The 17,904-nt window shown below is 36.5% G+C and overlaps 3 protein-coding genes and 1 pseudogene across 3 annotated transcripts; all 4 read right to left on the reverse strand.

The window, feature by feature from the left end:
* Window positions 1–130: 130 nt before the first annotated feature.
* LOC106428324 lies at window positions 131–5,006 on the reverse strand (annotated as a pseudogene).
* Window positions 5,007–7,084: 2,078 nt separating this feature from the next.
* LOC106428376 (phosphatidylinositol 3,4,5-trisphosphate 3-phosphatase and protein-tyrosine-phosphatase PTEN2A) lies at window positions 7,085–11,011 on the reverse strand. Its single transcript, XM_013869119.3, has 13 exons — window positions 10,852–11,011; window positions 10,068–10,584; window positions 9,885–9,986; window positions 9,722–9,778; window positions 9,526–9,591; window positions 8,943–9,119; window positions 8,781–8,867; window positions 8,631–8,695; window positions 8,473–8,549; window positions 8,355–8,401; window positions 8,121–8,251; window positions 7,962–8,031; window positions 7,085–7,845 (listed from the first exon to the last, which is right to left on the reverse strand). Exons 2-13 carry the CDS (start codon window positions 10,485–10,487, stop codon window positions 7,330–7,332), a joined length of 1,815 nt encoding a protein of 604 aa, XP_013724573.2. The 5' UTR covers window positions 10,488–10,584; window positions 10,852–11,011; the 3' UTR covers window positions 7,085–7,329.
* A 579-nt stretch (window positions 11,012–11,590) lies between these two features.
* LOC106428368 (probable cysteine protease RDL3) lies at window positions 11,591–13,466 on the reverse strand. The gene is made up of 4 exons (XM_048774773.1): window positions 12,878–13,466; window positions 12,367–12,614; window positions 12,142–12,279; window positions 11,591–12,048 (listed from the first exon to the last, which is right to left on the reverse strand). Exons 1-4 carry the CDS (start codon window positions 13,449–13,451, stop codon window positions 11,749–11,751), a joined length of 1,260 nt encoding a protein of 419 aa, XP_048630730.1. The 5' UTR covers window positions 13,452–13,466; the 3' UTR covers window positions 11,591–11,748.
* A 1,255-nt stretch (window positions 13,467–14,721) lies between these two features.
* On the reverse strand, window positions 14,722–16,828 carry LOC125604361 (probable cysteine protease RD21C). Its single transcript, XM_048774772.1, has 5 exons — window positions 16,341–16,828; window positions 15,979–16,217; window positions 15,757–15,894; window positions 15,198–15,632; window positions 14,722–15,102 (listed from the first exon to the last, which is right to left on the reverse strand). The coding sequence occupies exons 1-5, from the start codon at window positions 16,786–16,788 to the stop codon at window positions 15,010–15,012; spliced, it is 1,353 nt and encodes a 450-aa protein (XP_048630729.1). The 5' UTR covers window positions 16,789–16,828; the 3' UTR covers window positions 14,722–15,009.
* Between the last annotated feature and the right edge of the window lie 1,076 nt (window positions 16,829–17,904).

The following is a 17,904-nucleotide window of genomic DNA, read 5'->3' on the forward strand; positions in this document are numbered from 1 at the left end:
ATTCAATACGTTACTAGGACACCATATTGTTACCTACTAGGCTAGTATCCCTTTTAAATATTTTCTTGATCGTCTAGATTTAAAAAAAACCCTAATATCGATCATTAAGGGAAAGAAAGGCATAAATACATAATAAGAGCTTTAAGGATTAGCATTTATAAAGTGGTGACACAGCATTCATTATATTGTCTGCATATAACGTAGAATTCTGAAGGAATAATCATGTTTTTGAGTAAAAACCACAAATTATAACAGACAATATTATGCAAGTCTCAGATTCCTTTTTTAAGTGGGTTGCAAAGTCAACACATCAAAGTCTGCCTATAAAGAACCTCTCTCTAATTAAGATTAACTCCTTTCTGGCTTCACTGGTTGCCAAACGGTTCTTCGGAGATTCTTCACAACACCTAAGTCCCACCTTAAAAACCATTATCAAGCACTCATCAAGAGGGAAACCAGCTCTGAGACCGCTATTAAGAATAGAATTGTCTGCAATGTCCAACACCCTCTCTGGCAACGCCAACTTGATGTAGCTGTTTAGGGTAACGTTTCCCCCAAATAAATCATTTGTTGGTCGTTTTCCAGTGAACATTTCCAAAAGAAGAACACCGAAGCTATACACATCACCATATATTGATGGTTGTCCTCCCATTCCATATTCTTCCCCATAATTCACAGAAACAAGAGTATAATTAAAAAAAAAAGAGAGAGAGTACAATCATTTTCTTCACTCAAACAGTACTGATGTGTGATAGAGTTTTACCTGGTGGGGCATAGCCGATGGTTCCTCTGACGCCGGCCGAGCTTAGATGGTTGAAAAAAGACTCCTGATCAAGTTTCATGAGCAGCCGAGCAATGCCAAAGTCGCTAACATGGCCAGTCAGGTCTTTGTCTAGGAGGACGTTGCTCGGCTTGAGATCGCAATGAGCTATAGGTTCATGGCAATAAACATGAAGATATTCCAAAACAGAAATAACATCTACGGCAATGTTGAGCCTTTCAAAGAGGGTCAAGGTTCTTGAGGGTCTACGAATCTCTTCCACTTCCTCTGGATGCAGCCACATATCTAGGCTTCCGTTCGGCATTAACTCATAGATAAGCCGTCAATAGTTTCACGAGATTACGATGCCTTATGTCCTTGAGAGCTTCACATTCTGTCATAAAGCTCTTCATAGCTCCACGTCTCTGAAGGTTTAGAACTTTCACTGCAACGACCTTGTTCTCTGTTGGAAGAAATGCCTTAAACACCGTACCAAAACTACCTGATCCAATCAAATTGCTGGAAGAGAAGCCATCTGTCGCATTTCTTAGATATGCATAACTTATCTTTTCGTGGACAACCTCTCGTGTGGAAGAAGATGTTGAATTACTGCTAAGCTGGTTATTCTTTATTTTTCTGAACCAACATAAAGAAATATACGCCATGATGAGCACCATCAAAAGCAAAGCTATGCCTATGCTTAACTCAATGGTAACTTTCTTCGAACTAGATGAATGGTTTGGTTTTGCTTGCACCATACATGGATTTAGTTTCAGTTCCTTGATACCTCCACAGAGATATTTGTTTCCAAATACTAAAACAACAGTAGCATTCCTAAATTTTCCTTCTGTTGGCACCTCTCCCTCGAAATTGTTAATGGATAGATTTAGATACTCCAACAAGGAAAAGTTTCCAAAATATTCAGGTATACTTCCAGAGAAATCATTCTTCGAGAAATCAAGTCTTTTAGCACCCATCAACCCTTTTATATTTGGAATATCACCATAAAAAAAATTTCCTTGTAGATACAGATTCTCCAATGAGAGACAGTTTCCCAAAACTTGAGGGAGTTGCCCATATAATTTATTATGCGCGACAGACAGTGTGCAAAGACGTTCTAGTGGTTTAATATACTCGGGAAGAGAGCCTGTCAAGGAATTATTTGACAAGTCGAGCTCAACAAGGGACTGAATTTGCATAATCTCCTGAGGTATAGTCCCGTTCAACTTATTAGACCCAATACGCAAATATAATATGTATTTGCACTGACCAAGACTGGGAGGAATAGTTCCTTCAAAACTATTGTTAGACAAATTGAGTTTTTCTAACCAGGTGATGTTGCCTATTGAAGAAGGTATCTCTCCTGAAATTCTATTTGACGTGAGGTTTAAGAACACCAATCTAGAAAGCTTTCCAATGGAACTTGGCAGTGGTCCGGTTAACAAGTTTTCGCGTAACACAAGTTTTTGTAGGCTTACGAGATTTCCAATGTCATAAGGAATGGTTCCAGAGATTAAATTTGTTCCAAGGTCTAATTTCCAGAGGTTGGTGGACAGGTTCGTTATAGAGGTAGGCAAGACACCTCCAAGCCTATTTCTATTAACAAGTAATGTCTGAAGTTGGGTACAATTACTCAAAGCCTTAAGAAATTCAAGATCTCCAGAGGAGTAACTTCCCAAAGAATTATTGTGAAGTCTTAGTGTTTTCAAATTCTTTAGTTTTCCAAAGCTCGAAGAAATACTTCCTATCATTTTGTTTTGCTCTATTGAAAACTCTTGAAGATTTGAAATATTTGAAATTGTTGTTGGGATAGGCCCTGTGAAACTATTAGTTCCCATCTCTAAAAGTTGAAGTTTTGGTAGTAGATTACCAAAATCAGGCTTTAGGCTACCCGAAAAAACATTACCAAACATGTTCAAGTACTCAAGCGAGGAAAAGTTGTAGATGGAAGGAGGAAAACCGCCTGAGAATTTGTTCTCTCCTAATCCAAGATGCACCAATTGAGTCAATCTAGCTAGATCATCAGTAATTCTTCCTTCTAAATTGTTCTCTGAAAAACTAACTCGCGCGAGTGATGTCAAGTTTCCTAGAGATGCAGGTAACTTCCCTCTGAGGTTGTTTGCACCAAAATCTAAAGTTTCAAGCTTCTCCAATGATTCTAGTTCTGAAGGAACACCTCCTCCAAGATGATTATGACATAAATCAAGGTCCAACAATCTAGAGCAGTTAAATAGATTATCTGGAATTTCTCCTTCGAGAAAATTAAAGCTTATATTCAAATACTTAAGTCTAAACAAGTTTCCCACCTCGTAAGGGATGGTTCCACCAATAGAGTTATCAGAGAGATTAAGTGATATGAGAAAGGAAAGATTACCAATAGATGGTGATATCGTTCCCCTTAAGTGACATCCTCCAAGGTCCAAACGGGTAACTCTCTTGTGTTTGAGGCCGCATGTAACCCCTTTCCAGTTACAGAGAGGGGATGAGTTATTCCACGAGGACAATACATCTTGATTCTCTTCAGAAACATGAGATTTGAAGTCGAGCAATGCTTTCCTATCAGGTTCATCGGTAAAACCATATGCTTCAAGTAACATGAGAGCACTGAAAGAAAATAAAAGAAACAATCTCATTCTTCTCTCTCTCTCTTTTTTGTTAAAAGCTCTTCGTGCAGGATAGTGAATAATATATGACACGAAGCAAATGCATAATGTATTTATCTTATTGTTGTTGCTATGCAACGCTGAAGATATTCATTGGCTCACAACCACATATAGAAAACTGCAAGACTTTTTAAAATTCTCGCGTACTTGTCGTCAACCTCCTTGTCCTCGGAGTCAAGTATCCCACTAGTCTCGTGTCTTATTATTTTCCAAAAACAAGTTTCTTGGTGTATTTTCCCCAAACGGTTTATTTACAAGAAGATAGTGCAAGTTACTCTATGACTACAAGACAAGTCTTTTGTCTTCAGAGACTTGTACTCGAGCAATCTTTGCTTATCAGTTACATCAGTAATTTGAAGCAAAGGTAGCATACGAGCAACCAAAAGAAACATTTCCATGCTTGTCACTTAAAAAAACAACACAAATAATTCGTTTTTGGTCAAAATGTTTTTGGTCTTCCTCATATTTTGCAGTAAAGTAATAGATATATCATACATAACTGGAAAATAAGAACATTGATTGCATTATGACTGGTGAGAAGTCCAAATAAAAGTGGGAACTAAACGGGGAAACATAAATAGTAACACAACATTCATCAGGGTGCAGAGAAGCAACGAACAGAAGTAACAACATAACTGCTGCTATCACTGTACTGATACAAATATTAATCACATGTATTAGGAGTAGCCATGACATATCTGTGATTTCAACATACACCAACTAGCTTCTACACAGTCTTCAGCAAATCCAATTATAATAACCGCATAAATTACAGTCAAATTCAAATATCTGAGATGGCAAAAGAAATCACTTTTTCGATCTTGAACAAAGGGGTAGGCTTTTTGGGCTACATATAAAAATTTGTATTCAGCTTGAAGTAGAGGGCATGCTTGAGTTGAGTGGTGCAAATAACGATGGAAGATTCGAGAATTCATGGTTACAACGTAACGGAAGACGACTGTCTCGCTCATCTCGACTTAGGCTTCAAGTTCCAAGACCTTAGCGACAACGTTGATGGTGTTTTGGGACAAACGTATAGATCTAATACGTAAGCCGAGTCAAGATCGGATCATCGGAATACACATGCCTGTGATGGGTGGTGACAGGGAATTCCAAACCACCGGACTTTTGCACCTGACTGCCCAGCCGCAAGGTTCACCGGTAACAGAGGTAGCAACGGTGGCCGTAGCAAACTGGAGCTCCCTGAGTTGTGCAAGTGGTCTGCAAGAGATGGACGTTTCTTTGCTCTAAACTTTACTACTACTACTACTACTATACAATATGGTAAGTGATAACGATAATATTATAATTATAACTAGTTAATAAAGTTGTAACACGGTTTTTTTCTGTAACAATAATATCATGGAGAAAGGAAAAATGTAATTTTTACTATTCTTGAACTGAATGAATTGTGAATTTATAGTATTCTCTTCTTTTTGCGTTTTAATAACTAAACGATTTGAGAAAATTGAAAAATATGATCATGATGAAAACAAAATGTAAAATAAAATTAGATAATTGCCAAGTAAAAAAAATACATCATCTTTTGGATCATCTGAGTTTTAAAATATTTTTATATTAATATTGTTTTGCATTCAACAAAATGTGCTACCACGTAAAGGTAGCATGCCGACCACTGACTCGCTTCATAATAAGTTAACTAGGTAATAACCCGCGCCTTGCGCGGGATGTGATTATTAATTTTGTTATTTTTAATAAAAAGACATTAAATCTGTTTAATCTGGATATTGGTTCGGTTTTAAGTTTTTTTTTTATGTTTAATGTTCTAAAATATAATTATTATTTTAAATTAATATTTATTTTAGTTTATTCGGTTAAAATGTTTGATTTTTTGGTTTTTCTGGTAAAACCAAAAATTAATATTATTTGTTTATTTTCATCTTATAAATTTTAAACAGTTGTCATGTCGAACCAATAGTTTTATATTATAGTTTCTAAACAGATAAATAGTTTAAAAGAATTATTAAGACAAATCATTTCACTACAATTTAGTCGGTAGTGAAAGAAGCTTTAAAAAAAATTCAACTTTCAAAAAAATTAGATACTTCAGTTGCGGTGAATACTTAGTTACAATGTGATCACATCAAGGTGCACATGTATGTGTATGTAAAAAGTATATAAAAATAGTTGACAAATATATATAAAGATATAGTTAATTAATAATAAATAACATTTTTGTCAAAAATAATACTCCCTCCGTAGTTTTTTAATATAAGTCGTTTTAGAAAAACTTTTTTGTTTCAAATTATATGTCGTTTTTGGTTTTCTATGTAACATTTATTAATAATAAATGTTGTCTGACCAATGATAATATATCTTCTATTTTTCTATTGGTTAAATTGTGGTTAGGTAAAAAATTAATGATATTTTTGTTTCGAAAATATAAGAAATTAATGATTTTCTTAATCTATGTGCATAGGCATAAAACGGCTTATATTAAAAAACGGAGGCAGTACATGAAAGATAAAATTAAAATTAATTAAAAATAAAAAAGGCCTTGACATTAGTCAACTTTTTCATATAAATAAAATAAAATTGTATCTTTAAGTAGGGGTGGACACAGATCGAATATCTGGGTATTTAGAAGCATTCATATCGATTCGATCTTTAGCCACCGAGATATTCGGTGACTCGGATATCCGAAATGTTGTAGAATTTTAAAGAATATCCGATTTGATCCGTAAATAAAATAAAATTTTAAAAATAATTGAAAATTTAATAATAACAATTTATTACAAAAATAAAACATTATTTAAAATTTTAAATTCTAGTACTTAATATAATAAATTTAATTCATAAAAAATATTGTAAAACTGATATAAAGTATAATATATATATAATGTATATATATATATATAATTCTTTACATAGATGTATATATATGCATATAACAGATCGAGTTAAATATATGTTCCTAAAAATATTGGTATTTGTGATTTGCTTCTTTTTTGGATATTGTATTTTAGTATTTGATTTGTTTCGTAGAATTGTGGATATCCAGATTTTTTGGTTCAAATCAAAACGGATAACGAATCAAATCAAAATTTATGAATATTTTGCTCAACTTTATCCGTAAACAATAAAAATAATATATATATAGTTTGGCTTTTGATTCGTTATCTATTTTTATTTGAACCGAAAAATCTAGAGTTTTATTGGAACTATTATGTGAGTTTTATATTAAAAAACGCAAAATATGTAGTGTGAACACATTTATGAATATGGTGTGAACACGTTAGTATATTTATTATCAAATCATTGTGAAGCTGCTACGTGTCTATTATAGTGTGAATGCATTTATTACAATGTTTCTCTTTTAATATATAAGGGATAACCTGATACTCCCATAAAGATGGAAAACATGCATAATCAAATTATTTTCACTCATAAAACGGAAGACTTCTCTTGTTTCCAATTACAATTGAATAACTTGTTTTTTTTTTTCAACCTTGGTTTCTTTGTCTGTGTTAGGTATTTTAACATATACAAAAATGAGTTTTGTACTCTCTTTTATAGAATGAATCATATTGGCCACTTGTATTCCCATTTTATATTTCATCAATGTCGCCTCCAGATCTATCTTGCAATACACAGCAAGAAACATCTACTTTATCGAAGCCAAAGACTGTGAAACTATAGATAGACCATGAATTGTTTTATGATTCCAAATAATAAAAAGTCGGAATACAAATTAAAGACGTAAGCAACCAACGTATAATTTGGTGTAGTAACATTCAAGAAAAGAAGGAAAAAAAAACACAACAGTAAAACCCAACATCAACAACAAGAAACCACACCACAATGAATGGATTCATCTCATTGATTTAAACACTCCCTTGTTTTTTTCTTTATGTACACATCTTCCTTCTTTTAAATCATCATTCTTCAATCGCTATCAAACTCGTCTTCATCTCCAAAAGAGAACACAGATGCATCAGCTGCCATAACCTTGAACTCACTACTCTCTGAGCTTGACACGTTGACCCCTGACCCTGTGGGTTTCTCTGTCGCTTCAGCCTTGCTAACCGTTCCTTGCACCGGCTGTGATGATGATGACCCCTTGTTTCCAGAAATAGACACTTTCTCAGTCGCACGAGCCAGACCAGAGGTTTCATCTGAGCTCTGTTTGGCTTCTGGGGTTTGAGAAGAAACAGATGATGTGGTTTTGTTTGGACCAGTTGAGTCTGCTTCGTTGTCAGAGAAGACATCGTCCTTATCAGGGTTCTCTGTTTCTTTCTTAGGTGCTGGAACCGGTGTAACACCCTCTACAGGGGAAGAATTAGCTGCTGAAGTTTCTTCGGGTGCCTTGGAAGCTGGTTCAGAGCTAGGTTTAGCAGGGATTGTTTGGTCAATATCAGCAAGAACAACTTCGACCATAAACCCAGGCGAAGGTAGCTTCCTCTGTATTGGAACAAAGATCAAACACAAATGAATATATATCATTTCAAATCCAAGAACTGATGGAGCAGTAGCTCAACCTAGAGTTAAAACACAAAGTAAAACATTCAGTAAATGACCTTGTCAAACCCGTCAAGCTCACTGGTTTTTAGGATCACTCTGTTTTCCATCATTGTCGTGTTTAACCAGCTGAGAAGAAGAAAAAAAAGAAAAGATTCGTGAGTGACATTGAAAGGAATATTATTTGGACTTGGATAACAAGGTGCGAGCTTCCTAACCAGTAAAAGTCTCCTTGGCGGTCGTGGAAATGGATTTTGAAGTCCCCAGCCAATTCTGTTAGACCAGGCTCTCCGGGTAAGGCAAAGACCATAACCCCTTTCTTTGGCGCACTGAACCAAAAGTCTTCTGGCTGCAAAAGCGTGAAAATTCCTAAATGATTATACAGTGCAAATTCACAAAGGCTTCTTCAACAAAAAAACGGATCTCGCAATGAAGTAATAACAGTGGCTTACCGATAAATCCTTGGTTCGAAGATGCTTTTTCGTGGTAAAGAGAACACCTGCATATAAGTTAGAAGCAGACATTAGCTCAGCATGATACTTTTCAATGAACAATGATCGACCAACACACCATTGTGATCTGAAATGGTGATGGATGGCCTGATCCAATAGGGACACCTGTGGAGCCGGAATCCCCTAAGCATACACCTAAATAAAAGGAATTGTACGATGTCAATACACAATTGTATCATTGTATGCATCATTGAGGTATATGAATAAGCAGCTTACTTGCGGCCTGGTTGATTTTCCCCGTTAAAGTAGGTTAATATTCGTTCAAAGTATTTCACATATCTCTACACAATAATAATACAGTAGACTCACTAGTCAGCAGAAGAGCAAAGAAAGTTTTAATTATATAAATTGCATATTTTAACTTACAATTTGGCTAGGTAGCACAAGCCCTTTTCCATCCACACATCGTTTCTGATTGTAGAAGTCCATGCACTCTTCCGCAGTCGGGAAAAACTATACAAGCAAGGAAACATGATTAGTTCCCTGTGTTTGACTATGTTTTTCACAATGTTTTGATAAATGTTTAACCTTCAGATACAGAAGAAGACTACATATCATAAGCCCTGTCCTGGCCATTCCCGCCTTACAGTGAACAACCACAACATTCTCTATGTCCTCCTTCAACCACGAATATGCACTTTGGCAAAATGAGGTAATCAAATGGATTGGTGGACAATTGTGATCATCAAATGGGAAACTGGCCACCTGGAGGCAAAATTATTAGTGTACAAAGATGTTTAGGGACATTAAACTAGCAAAAGAAGCGGGCCAACTAGGTTACTATTGTGCCTGCATAATCTGAATATAGATAGCAATAAATCATTCATTCGGAACAGAAAATTGAGCCACTTCATTGCAGCAGGTTTTTTTACATGATAATGTATGACAGTCCAGGTAAGAAATAAGCAAATTGTCACAATCTTGTACAGAACCATTTTAATCTAACTGCTCCATAAGTACCTCGGAGTTAAAGTAACTTGAAATAGTGCAGTGGGTGATCTATGTAGCTATTTTCCTAAGTTTGAACTAAGACTCTATTTACTCAAGGAAATTATATGCTGGTCAAAAGCAAGGAAAAGAGGAAGGACAAAATAGGATATAAGTAACATACCTTCCCTTCAAATAGTGATACATCATATAACCTCTCTGAACAAAGATTATAAACCTTGTACTTTCCCTACAAGAAGAAAGAAATTATAACAAAGCACCGTAACTAACACACTTACAAATTCTTAGAGATACATTAGCTATCTTTGACACATCGAGTATCGAAATGCTAAATTTTGAAAGCAAAATAGTGATACTACCTTGTGTTGAGTTTCAAGAAAGTTAATAACTTCTTCCATCTGGTTGCGGTAGAAACCCTGCAATGATGTTTTGAACAAACATAGGCCAGATTAACTTCATCTCGAATAAAATAGAGCAAATCCAGGGGAAATGATTACAAGCATACAAATTGACTCCTCTTACCTCGACATATCCAAAAAAGCCAGAACTCATATCACCAGCAGGAAACCCCATTGCAATAATGTTCTCTGTTATGTAAGTCAGATCCAAATCAAACCCTCCTTCCTACACCACAAGAAACATTTAATTTCAGATAAGGAAGACAGCTAACATGTAGTAGCTTAAATAGCATAAGCTTAACTGCACCTGGTATCTTCTTTTGTTCTGGGACACAGCATGACGAGCCTTGACCTGAACTGCCTTGACAGCGTTCTTTGACGTATCAACCAAACCTTTAGTAATCGCCCCAAACAAACCGGGCTGTGCAGAAGATGAAGCTCCGTCCGTGGTCTCATCTGGTTGAGGAGATTTCGGAGACAAACGAAGCCCCAACCCGCTTGTAAATTTCGCAAAGGCGGACTTTTCAGAGTTATCAACATCAGAGGTGGAAGCAAAGGGCTGGGGAACCTTCAAGCTTTTGGCCCATGTTGAGATCCCAGAGGCAGATAGCTTTGACGCTACTCCTTTAGGTGAATCATCGTTTCCAGCTTCTACAGCGGGAGGAGGAGGAGGAGGGTGAGCATCTGGTGTGACCGTAGCAGGGAGATTCTGTGATTCAGATGACATTGTTTTCAATCTTCTCCAAAGAAGGTCTCAAAAGGAACACACTAAAGCTTGATCCTAGAATCCAAAATGTAAATTAACGCTATTGCAAATCCTCTTTCTGCATACATCACATACAAAAATTACATATGAGTGAGATAATTTCATAAATCTAATCAACAAAGGCAGAAAAATTGAGACTTTTAACATCAGATGTAGAGAATTGAATCTGATTTTTCACGTAACTAATTATAATCATTTGCCCAATATGCACCCATTTGAGCTTTGGCAACAAAAATTAAATCAGATCACCAAAAGAGAATCATATCTCAAAAAAAAATGACGGAATTATTCAAAACATCCAAAAGCAATAGGAGGTAGGAAGAACCTCATAGATCGAGAACCGAATCCAAAAAGAAAAAGCTCCGTGGATGAAGTTGACAAATTTTGACGCGCGCGAGGTGACGGAGGAGGAGGCTAGGGCTCGATGGGAGAGATGATGGATTGGGGAAAAAAACAAACAAATCAGTTTTGCATTGGAGATCCAATGTCACGTGGGAGTTCCGGTCAACAATTAATCACAACCGTTAGATCTGGAGACCTTTTGGATCTTACGTATATTTCTCGACTTTATATATTTAATTGTTAAGTTCTATTGATGCATCGATGGATCATTTTTTTTTGTGATGAAAACTATAGATTTCCCATTGAACCTCCTAAAATTGCTACTAGCTTAGCTGGAGTGACAAGCTTGGTACTATCATTAGTGGACCGTTGTTTGGGTTTCTGATGTCACTTGGCACAGCATAACGAGTGGATAGGTTTTGAGCATGATTAATGCGAGTTTGTTAGGGTAGAGTAAAAGACATTTTTTAATTTTTCTTAGTTAAAATTAAGAAACGTTTTTTCTATTATGCTAAATATTCTAATTTAAAAAGCCTGTATTAATCATGCTTTTAGCTTAATCAACCTCTTCAGCTTTATACGGTTATGTAAAGCATAAAAATATAAGTCGGTGCTTCACGAGCTTTACTTAACTCAATGCCAGTCCTTGCTATATGTTTTATGTGTTTCATGCGCTTTATATATTTTCTTATTTTGATGAACTTATAATCAAATAAAACAAGGAAGGAAAACGTCTCTCTCTCTTTTTAATCAGTTCTGAACAATGGAGGAACACGAAAGCCTTAAATAAATCTCAAAATCCCTTGATGAGAAGATTGAACTAAATTAAGATAACAAACACAAACACCCGGCTTTTGGATAGAGCTTGGCAAAGTCTATCTCACAACAAGGCCCAACCAATTAAAACAAATAAAACCCCCAATTTAAAGATACTTGGAGACAACAAACCAAATGCTGAGTTGGTGGACCTGAGTGGGTACACAGGCCGTATTGCGACTCCACAGTTCCCTGTTGAATTATGGAAGTTACGTTGGAGCTTAAGGTATCCACTTTCTCCCCAGTTAGCTCCCCATGAGTTACGAATAATCCAGTAGTCTTCACCTCTTTCTGTCGTTCCATACCCCACGACTACCACATTGTGGTTTCCATACCAATGATCACATGGTCCTGTAAACACACCCTAGATGAAGATGAAGAAAAACACAACTTATTAGTATTCGGGTTTTAAGATATATCAAGCTTTTTGGTGAAAAGTGTGAACTGGAAGAGTTACAGATTTGTAGAGTTTCATGTTTTCGGCTTCAATCATAACACTAATAGGTTGATGAGCAACAGCTTTCTTCAAAGACATTTCATCCTTATGAGGAGCATCCTCGTGACTATCAATTGTAACATACCGAGTTGTAACCATCTGCATGATGAAAACAAGATATGAGTTACAAAACTGAAACCATAACCAGCACTTCAACAAACAGAAATGGTCGTTAATTATACAAACCTCAATGGCCTTGCATGCGGCAGTATCATTTTCAGTATAAGGGTAAACTTTATCCGTTACAATACCACCGTTTTCGATGATGAATTCGAAAGCGTTGGCTGCGCTACCTCCTAAACATCCAAAGTTTCCGGAATCCCCCTCTCTGTCGCAATCCATGAGTTCTTGTTCCGACAAAGATACTAATTCTCCTGTCTTGATCTTGTTTAAACCCTCCACCGCTCCAGTCGCCGAGAACGCCCAACAACCTCCTATTTTATCAACCACAACGCAATCACAACCGAACAAAATCAAATATAATGCTAAAACAATTTACAAAAATCGCTAGACGGTAATTATGTGTTCTATAGGGGATTAGTGCATAGGCGGGCCGACTAGACCGGTTTTAAACCAATGTATTTTTAAAAAGGCATTATAGAAAATTTGTTCGTTTGCGACTGATCTGCCGTTTAGGTGAACCCCTAATCGCTTAAAACAGAGAACACTGCTAAGATATATTGAACATCACTCATACCACAGTCGCCTTGATCTTTGACTGGAGCAACTGCACCTTCATCTCTCCAATCTACTTTGTCAGGCAAAACATCTCCTTCTTTGTACAAATACCTGTCTCCTATCACTGGATCACTTGTCACTTCCATCTTTCCCCTCAAGTGAATAGCTCGAAACTCATCATCCGTCAGATCCGCAAACCGGGTCAAACCGAGTTCGTAAGTCCGGTCCGGGACAGAGTTGTGTGCTTCTATCAACTTTAAGTTGTCTTTGAAGATATTGAACCGTCTCTCTTTCTCTCCAAGAGCGTTATAGTTCTTCCGATTCTCCATAAGCCACTGCTCGTACATACGCTGCACTTCCTCCTGGCCCTGCTTCGTCTCCGTCGCTGTAGCGCTGCCGAGAGACGAGGAGAGTAGTAACACGGAGAGGATCACGAGAGATATAGTTTTAACCATTGTTTTCTCTTTTTGCTTCTTGAGATCTCTGCAACTATTGCGCGAAGGGTTTATAGCGTGGGAAGTTTTTGTCGTCGACGATAGATAGTGGAGAGCGAGAGGGATCATAGATATGCTTTTCATAGTAGGTGCCATCATTTTTAATTATATTTGTTTGTATATTCTATTATGGAGAAACAGAAAGAAAGGTCACATCACATGTGAATAATATTGATACTCCCGAGAAATTCAGTTTTATATTGTTTTGTTTCACAGTGTTTCAAAAAAAGCCTACTTAACCAATGGTGTTCTTCTTATTAGTAAAAGAAGAGAATGAACAAAGCATGAATTAGTGATTACTTCTTGTCGGATGCAGTATGATAAAATACTGAAATATATTATTAAATTACTTAAGAGTAATAACTTATTTTTAAAATATATAAGTATTAATTAAAAATATAATAAATGCCGTAATTTTATAAATCTTTAAAAGCATAGATATTCAAGATACTACTCTATTTTTACAAGTTTTATGATTTTTTTTAAAAAATATTTATTATATATGTATATATGTGTATATGAAAGTATATACCTTTGATTTAGATACCCTGATTTTGAAATATAATTATTTAGATCCCAATACATAAATTTTGAATATCTTATTGGAACGGATTTTGTATTGGGTTACCAATCCCAAATATTATACTCACCCAAAAAAACTTGGTTAATAAGGTTCTGTTGGGAGAATTAGATTACTGTCCAAGCAATCAAGCATGTAATGGTATTTTGCTATTTTCATAGTACTATATCTTGTTCAAGAACAATGTGCACCATGAAAAGACCGTGAAGACGCATTACATGGAAGAAGGACGTGTTAATGTCACAAAAGAAGTATACTCTTCCAAATCATGCGTACATGTTTACCAAGGTTCTAGCTGGCTAACAACCTGGCTGAGACACTAACGAAACTTCAGGTGTGTTCTGAATAAAGGAGGTTCATGTTCCGGATCCCACCTCAAAGCATCTGAAAGTCCTCACAACTGGATTATGTAGTATAAATATCTAATCAGTTCTTAAACACACAATTTACAGCAAAACCAGATCAAACCTCAGCCAACAATTCAAATGATGAGACCGACTTGGTTGGGTAAGAAGCCATCATAGCTACACCACATTTCCCAAAAGAATCATTGATGTTACGTTGGTGCTTACCGTATCCGCTTTCTCCCCAAATTTGATCCCCATGAGTTTACGAATGATCCAGTAATCTTCACCACTTACGAACAACTTGAAGTAGTAATTAGTAGAATGATTAGAGCCAATCTAAGTAATTTCTCTTGATAAAATCAGATTAGCTTTTTATTTGTTATCGGACTAATCACCACTATCCTTTTGTAGATTTAACACGCTAATTAAGTTTAGAACTGTATAAAACGAAAATATAACCCACAAAGATCTCTAACTGAATAGTATTCAGTTAACTTCAATTGGGGCAAATTTTTATTATTCAAAGGATACGAGAATAATGCTGTGGAGCATATATCAGCTTACTTCTTCAATATTTACATAAAATTCAAATCAAACCCAAGATAAAGTATTAAAAGCTAACGAGCATGATCCAATCTTGAAGTGTCTAAAGACAAAAGACTGAATCTTGAACACTTTGGATGAAAAGCTGAAAACAATACGTTGATTCCTTTATTAGTTTTGTCTCTCCTCAAGCGCTGCTCACAAGCACATTAGTAGCCTTCGTGGTTGCAGTCGCTGGGCCTCGGGTCAAAGCTTTTACGCTTAAGGGACTGTCTGCCTTCTGTCAACACCAAATTTCATAAAGAAATCAATCAAAGCAACAAAACAAAACAGAAGAAAAAGTCTTTAACCCATGAGAGTGAACAAGAAACTAACCATTCTACAAGTACCAGCCTTCAAGTCACAGACAGGGTACGCCTGAGGGCAGCAGCTAGATCCATCCTCGCAGCAAGTGGCTGACTCAAGCGGACAACATCCCCAGCTGTAGCATTTGCCTTTGTACTCATAGAGACAACAACAAGTAGACTTGGCTGGACAATTGTAAGACTTGTCACAAACAACTGGTGCAGGTGGTGGTGGTTTTGGTGGGTTTGAGCCTGATGATTTGGTAGGGTATGAAGCCATCATTGCCACACCACATTTCCCTGACGAATCTTTAATGTTACGTTCGAGCTTAATGTATCCGCTTTCGCCCCAGTTTGACCCCCATGAGTTACGAATAATCCAGTAGTCTTGACCTTCTGAGGTTCCGTATCCCACGGCTACCACACCATGGTCCAAAGCTGTTCCACATGTTCCTGTAAATACTCCCTGAGGGAAACACACAATAACATTAGTCGGAAAGCATTTCAAACTCGGATCAGATAGTATGGTAGCCAGTCGACCAGATTCACTTCAATGAATTGTAAACAAATTATTTTAATTAGAATATTACTGATTTGTAAAGCTGGAAAGCTCGGCCACCAGCTTCAATGGCAACACTAATAGGTTGATTAGCAAGAGCTTTCTTCAATGAATTCTCGTTTTCAGGAACATCCTCATAACCATCGATGGTAACAACACGAGTGTTCTTCTGCAAGAAGACAACAAAACAGAACATAAGTATTACCAAAATTTAATGATCATAAACTCCAAAATGCTAGCACTATGATCGAACCTTATCGGTATTGCATATGTTATCATCAGTGGCGGTATAAGGATAATCTTCCTCTGTATCAATGCCACCGTTGCTAATAATGAACTGAAAAGCATAGTCCATGAGACCACCACCACATCCATTATTGTAACTTGTGTCACAATCAACAAGTTCTTGCTCCGACAGAGACACTAACTCCCCTGTCTTGATCTGGTTTATCCCTTCAACCGCTCCAATCGCCGAAAACGCCCAACAACTTCCTATTTATGCCCAAAAAAATCATTACGGTCATTATTAACAGCGACTAAAAGGCAATCGCAAACGCAAACGCAAACGCAAACGCAATTCAAGAAACAAGAAAGGGAGAGATCATGAAGTCATACCACATGATCCTTGATCTTTGACCGGAACAACGGCGCCTTTGGCTCTCCAGTCAACTTCATCAGGCAACTTATCTCCAACGTTATGTAGATACCTCTCTGACTTCACCGAGTCTCTGGTCCTCTCCATCTTACTCCTCAAGTAAATGGCTCGAAACTCTTCGTTGGTCAGATCGGCGAACCGGGTCAACCCGAGTTCGTAGCTCTGGTTCGGGACAGAGTTGTGCTCTTGCACGAACTTCACGTTGTCCATGAAGATTTCGAACCGTTTATCCTTCTCTCCTAGACCATTGTAGTTCTTGTGATTCTCCACTAGCCACCGCTCGAACATCTTCACTTCCTCAGAGTTACGATGATCCGCCTTCGCCGTGACGACGCCGAGAGAGGAGGAAGCTAGTAACACCGAGAGGGTCACGAGAGCTAGGGTTGTGAATTTGATTGGAGTAGACATTGTCTTAGATTTTTGTTATGTTTCAATGAGATTTGTGCAACTGTTGCGGTGAAAGTATTTATAGAGAAGTAAAGTTTTGTCTTCGAGAGGGATAGATGTGTTCTCCGTATTGGCTCTGACGTGTCATTATTTTTATAATACTATAATATAGTTTAATCTGGAAAAGAGAAGAAAAAATGTCACACATCACATGGTTTCAGGAAATTTCGTTTTATTAAATATAATACTATATGTTAAGATTAGAGAGAATTGGTAATTCATAATTAGAATCAACGGGGTTAGCCTTTTTTTCTTGCGTACTTTGTGTAAAGTCACCTATTGTTTAAACTGTAGCTTATATCGAATTAAAACTTAGATAAATTACTTCTTCTGATAGTTTACTTGTTTCATTTTTACATCAAGATGCTATATTTTATATATCAAACCTTAACACATGGTTTGTTTTCATAACCAAACTTCTCCAGCTTTAATATTTACAGGGTGTTTCTTAGTTTTGGAAAACCTAATTTGAACCTTTCACAGAGTAGTTTATTACAGACTCTTCTAACCGTTCTCTGTAGGTACCACTACCAGCCTAACCCCAATGACCCATATGTCATATGTGTTACACGCACTTTGGAAATTATAAAGTACACACATTTTGTATCAACATAAAATATAAAAAAAAATACAATTTTGAAGTCGATGATGGTTTTATTATTAATTGTAGGTTACACCAGCCAATGGAATATTCCGTTCTCAATTATTTTATTTGTTGCTTGCACCCTACAACCTCATATATTGATAATTTCAACCCCGGAAAGTAGAACGAGGAACTCTTCGTTCCTAAGTCTTAGCTCTTAAGATCTCTATTATGTAAACCTCATTTCATATAATCTTGTTTTACCAAATAAGCAAAATATTTTCAAAAGTTACTTATATATGTGCGCCTGCCATTGGTTACTAATACATTAATAATACTACCATTCTTAGGTAAGTCTGTGACTATTGAAGCTTGAGTAACTTCATTCGTATTAGAAGCAAGTCAATTGGAATATGGTTGGATGTTTAGTGTTTTGTAAGAATGCAGTAGCGTCTCACGCTATATAGTTTTATAAATTATGGTAAAACTAAACT

The sequence above is a fragment of the Brassica napus genome, unplaced genomic scaffold (genome assembly GCF_020379485.1).
Source record: "Brassica napus cultivar Da-Ae unplaced genomic scaffold, Da-Ae ScsIHWf_528;HRSCAF=793, whole genome shotgun sequence".
Taxonomy (NCBI): Eukaryota; Viridiplantae; Streptophyta; class Magnoliopsida; order Brassicales; family Brassicaceae; genus Brassica; species Brassica napus.

Excerpts from the sequence above, each read along its gene's own strand:
- LOC106428376 (XM_013869119.3), bottom strand. The coding sequence starts at position 10,487 with ATGTCATCTGAATCACAGAATCTCCCTGCTACGGTCACACCAGATGCT. Across the intron at positions 8,402-8,472 it reads CACCATTTCAGATCACAATG|GTGTTCTCTTTACCACGAAA; the intron begins GTGTGTTGGTCG and ends ACTTATATGCAG. Across the intron at positions 7,846-7,961 it reads AGCTTGACGGGTTTGACAAG|AGGAAGCTACCTTCGCCTGG; the intron begins GTCATTTACTGA and ends GTTCCAATACAG.
- LOC125604361 (XM_048774772.1), bottom strand. The coding sequence starts at position 16,788 with ATGTCTACTCCAATCAAATTCACAACCCTAGCTCTCGTGACCCTCTCG. Across the intron at positions 16,218-16,340 it reads CAAAGATCAAGGATCATGTG|GAAGTTGTTGGGCGTTTTCG; the intron begins GTATGACTTCAT and ends GGGCATAAATAG. Across the intron at positions 15,633-15,756 it reads CTTTCCAGCTTTACAAATCA|GGAGTATTTACAGGAACATG; the intron begins GTAATATTCTAA and ends TGTTTCCCTCAG.
- LOC106428368 (XM_048774773.1), bottom strand. The coding sequence starts at position 13,451 with ATGATGGCACCTACTATGAAAAGCATATCTATGATCCCTCTCGCTCTC. Across the intron at positions 12,615-12,877 it reads CAAAGATCAAGGCGACTGTG|GAGGTTGTTGGGCGTTCTCG; the intron begins GTATGAGTGATG and ends TTGATAAAATAG. Across the intron at positions 12,280-12,366 it reads CCGCATGCAAGGCCATTGAG|ATGGTTACAACTCGGTATGT; the intron begins GTTTGTATAATT and ends TTCATCATGCAG.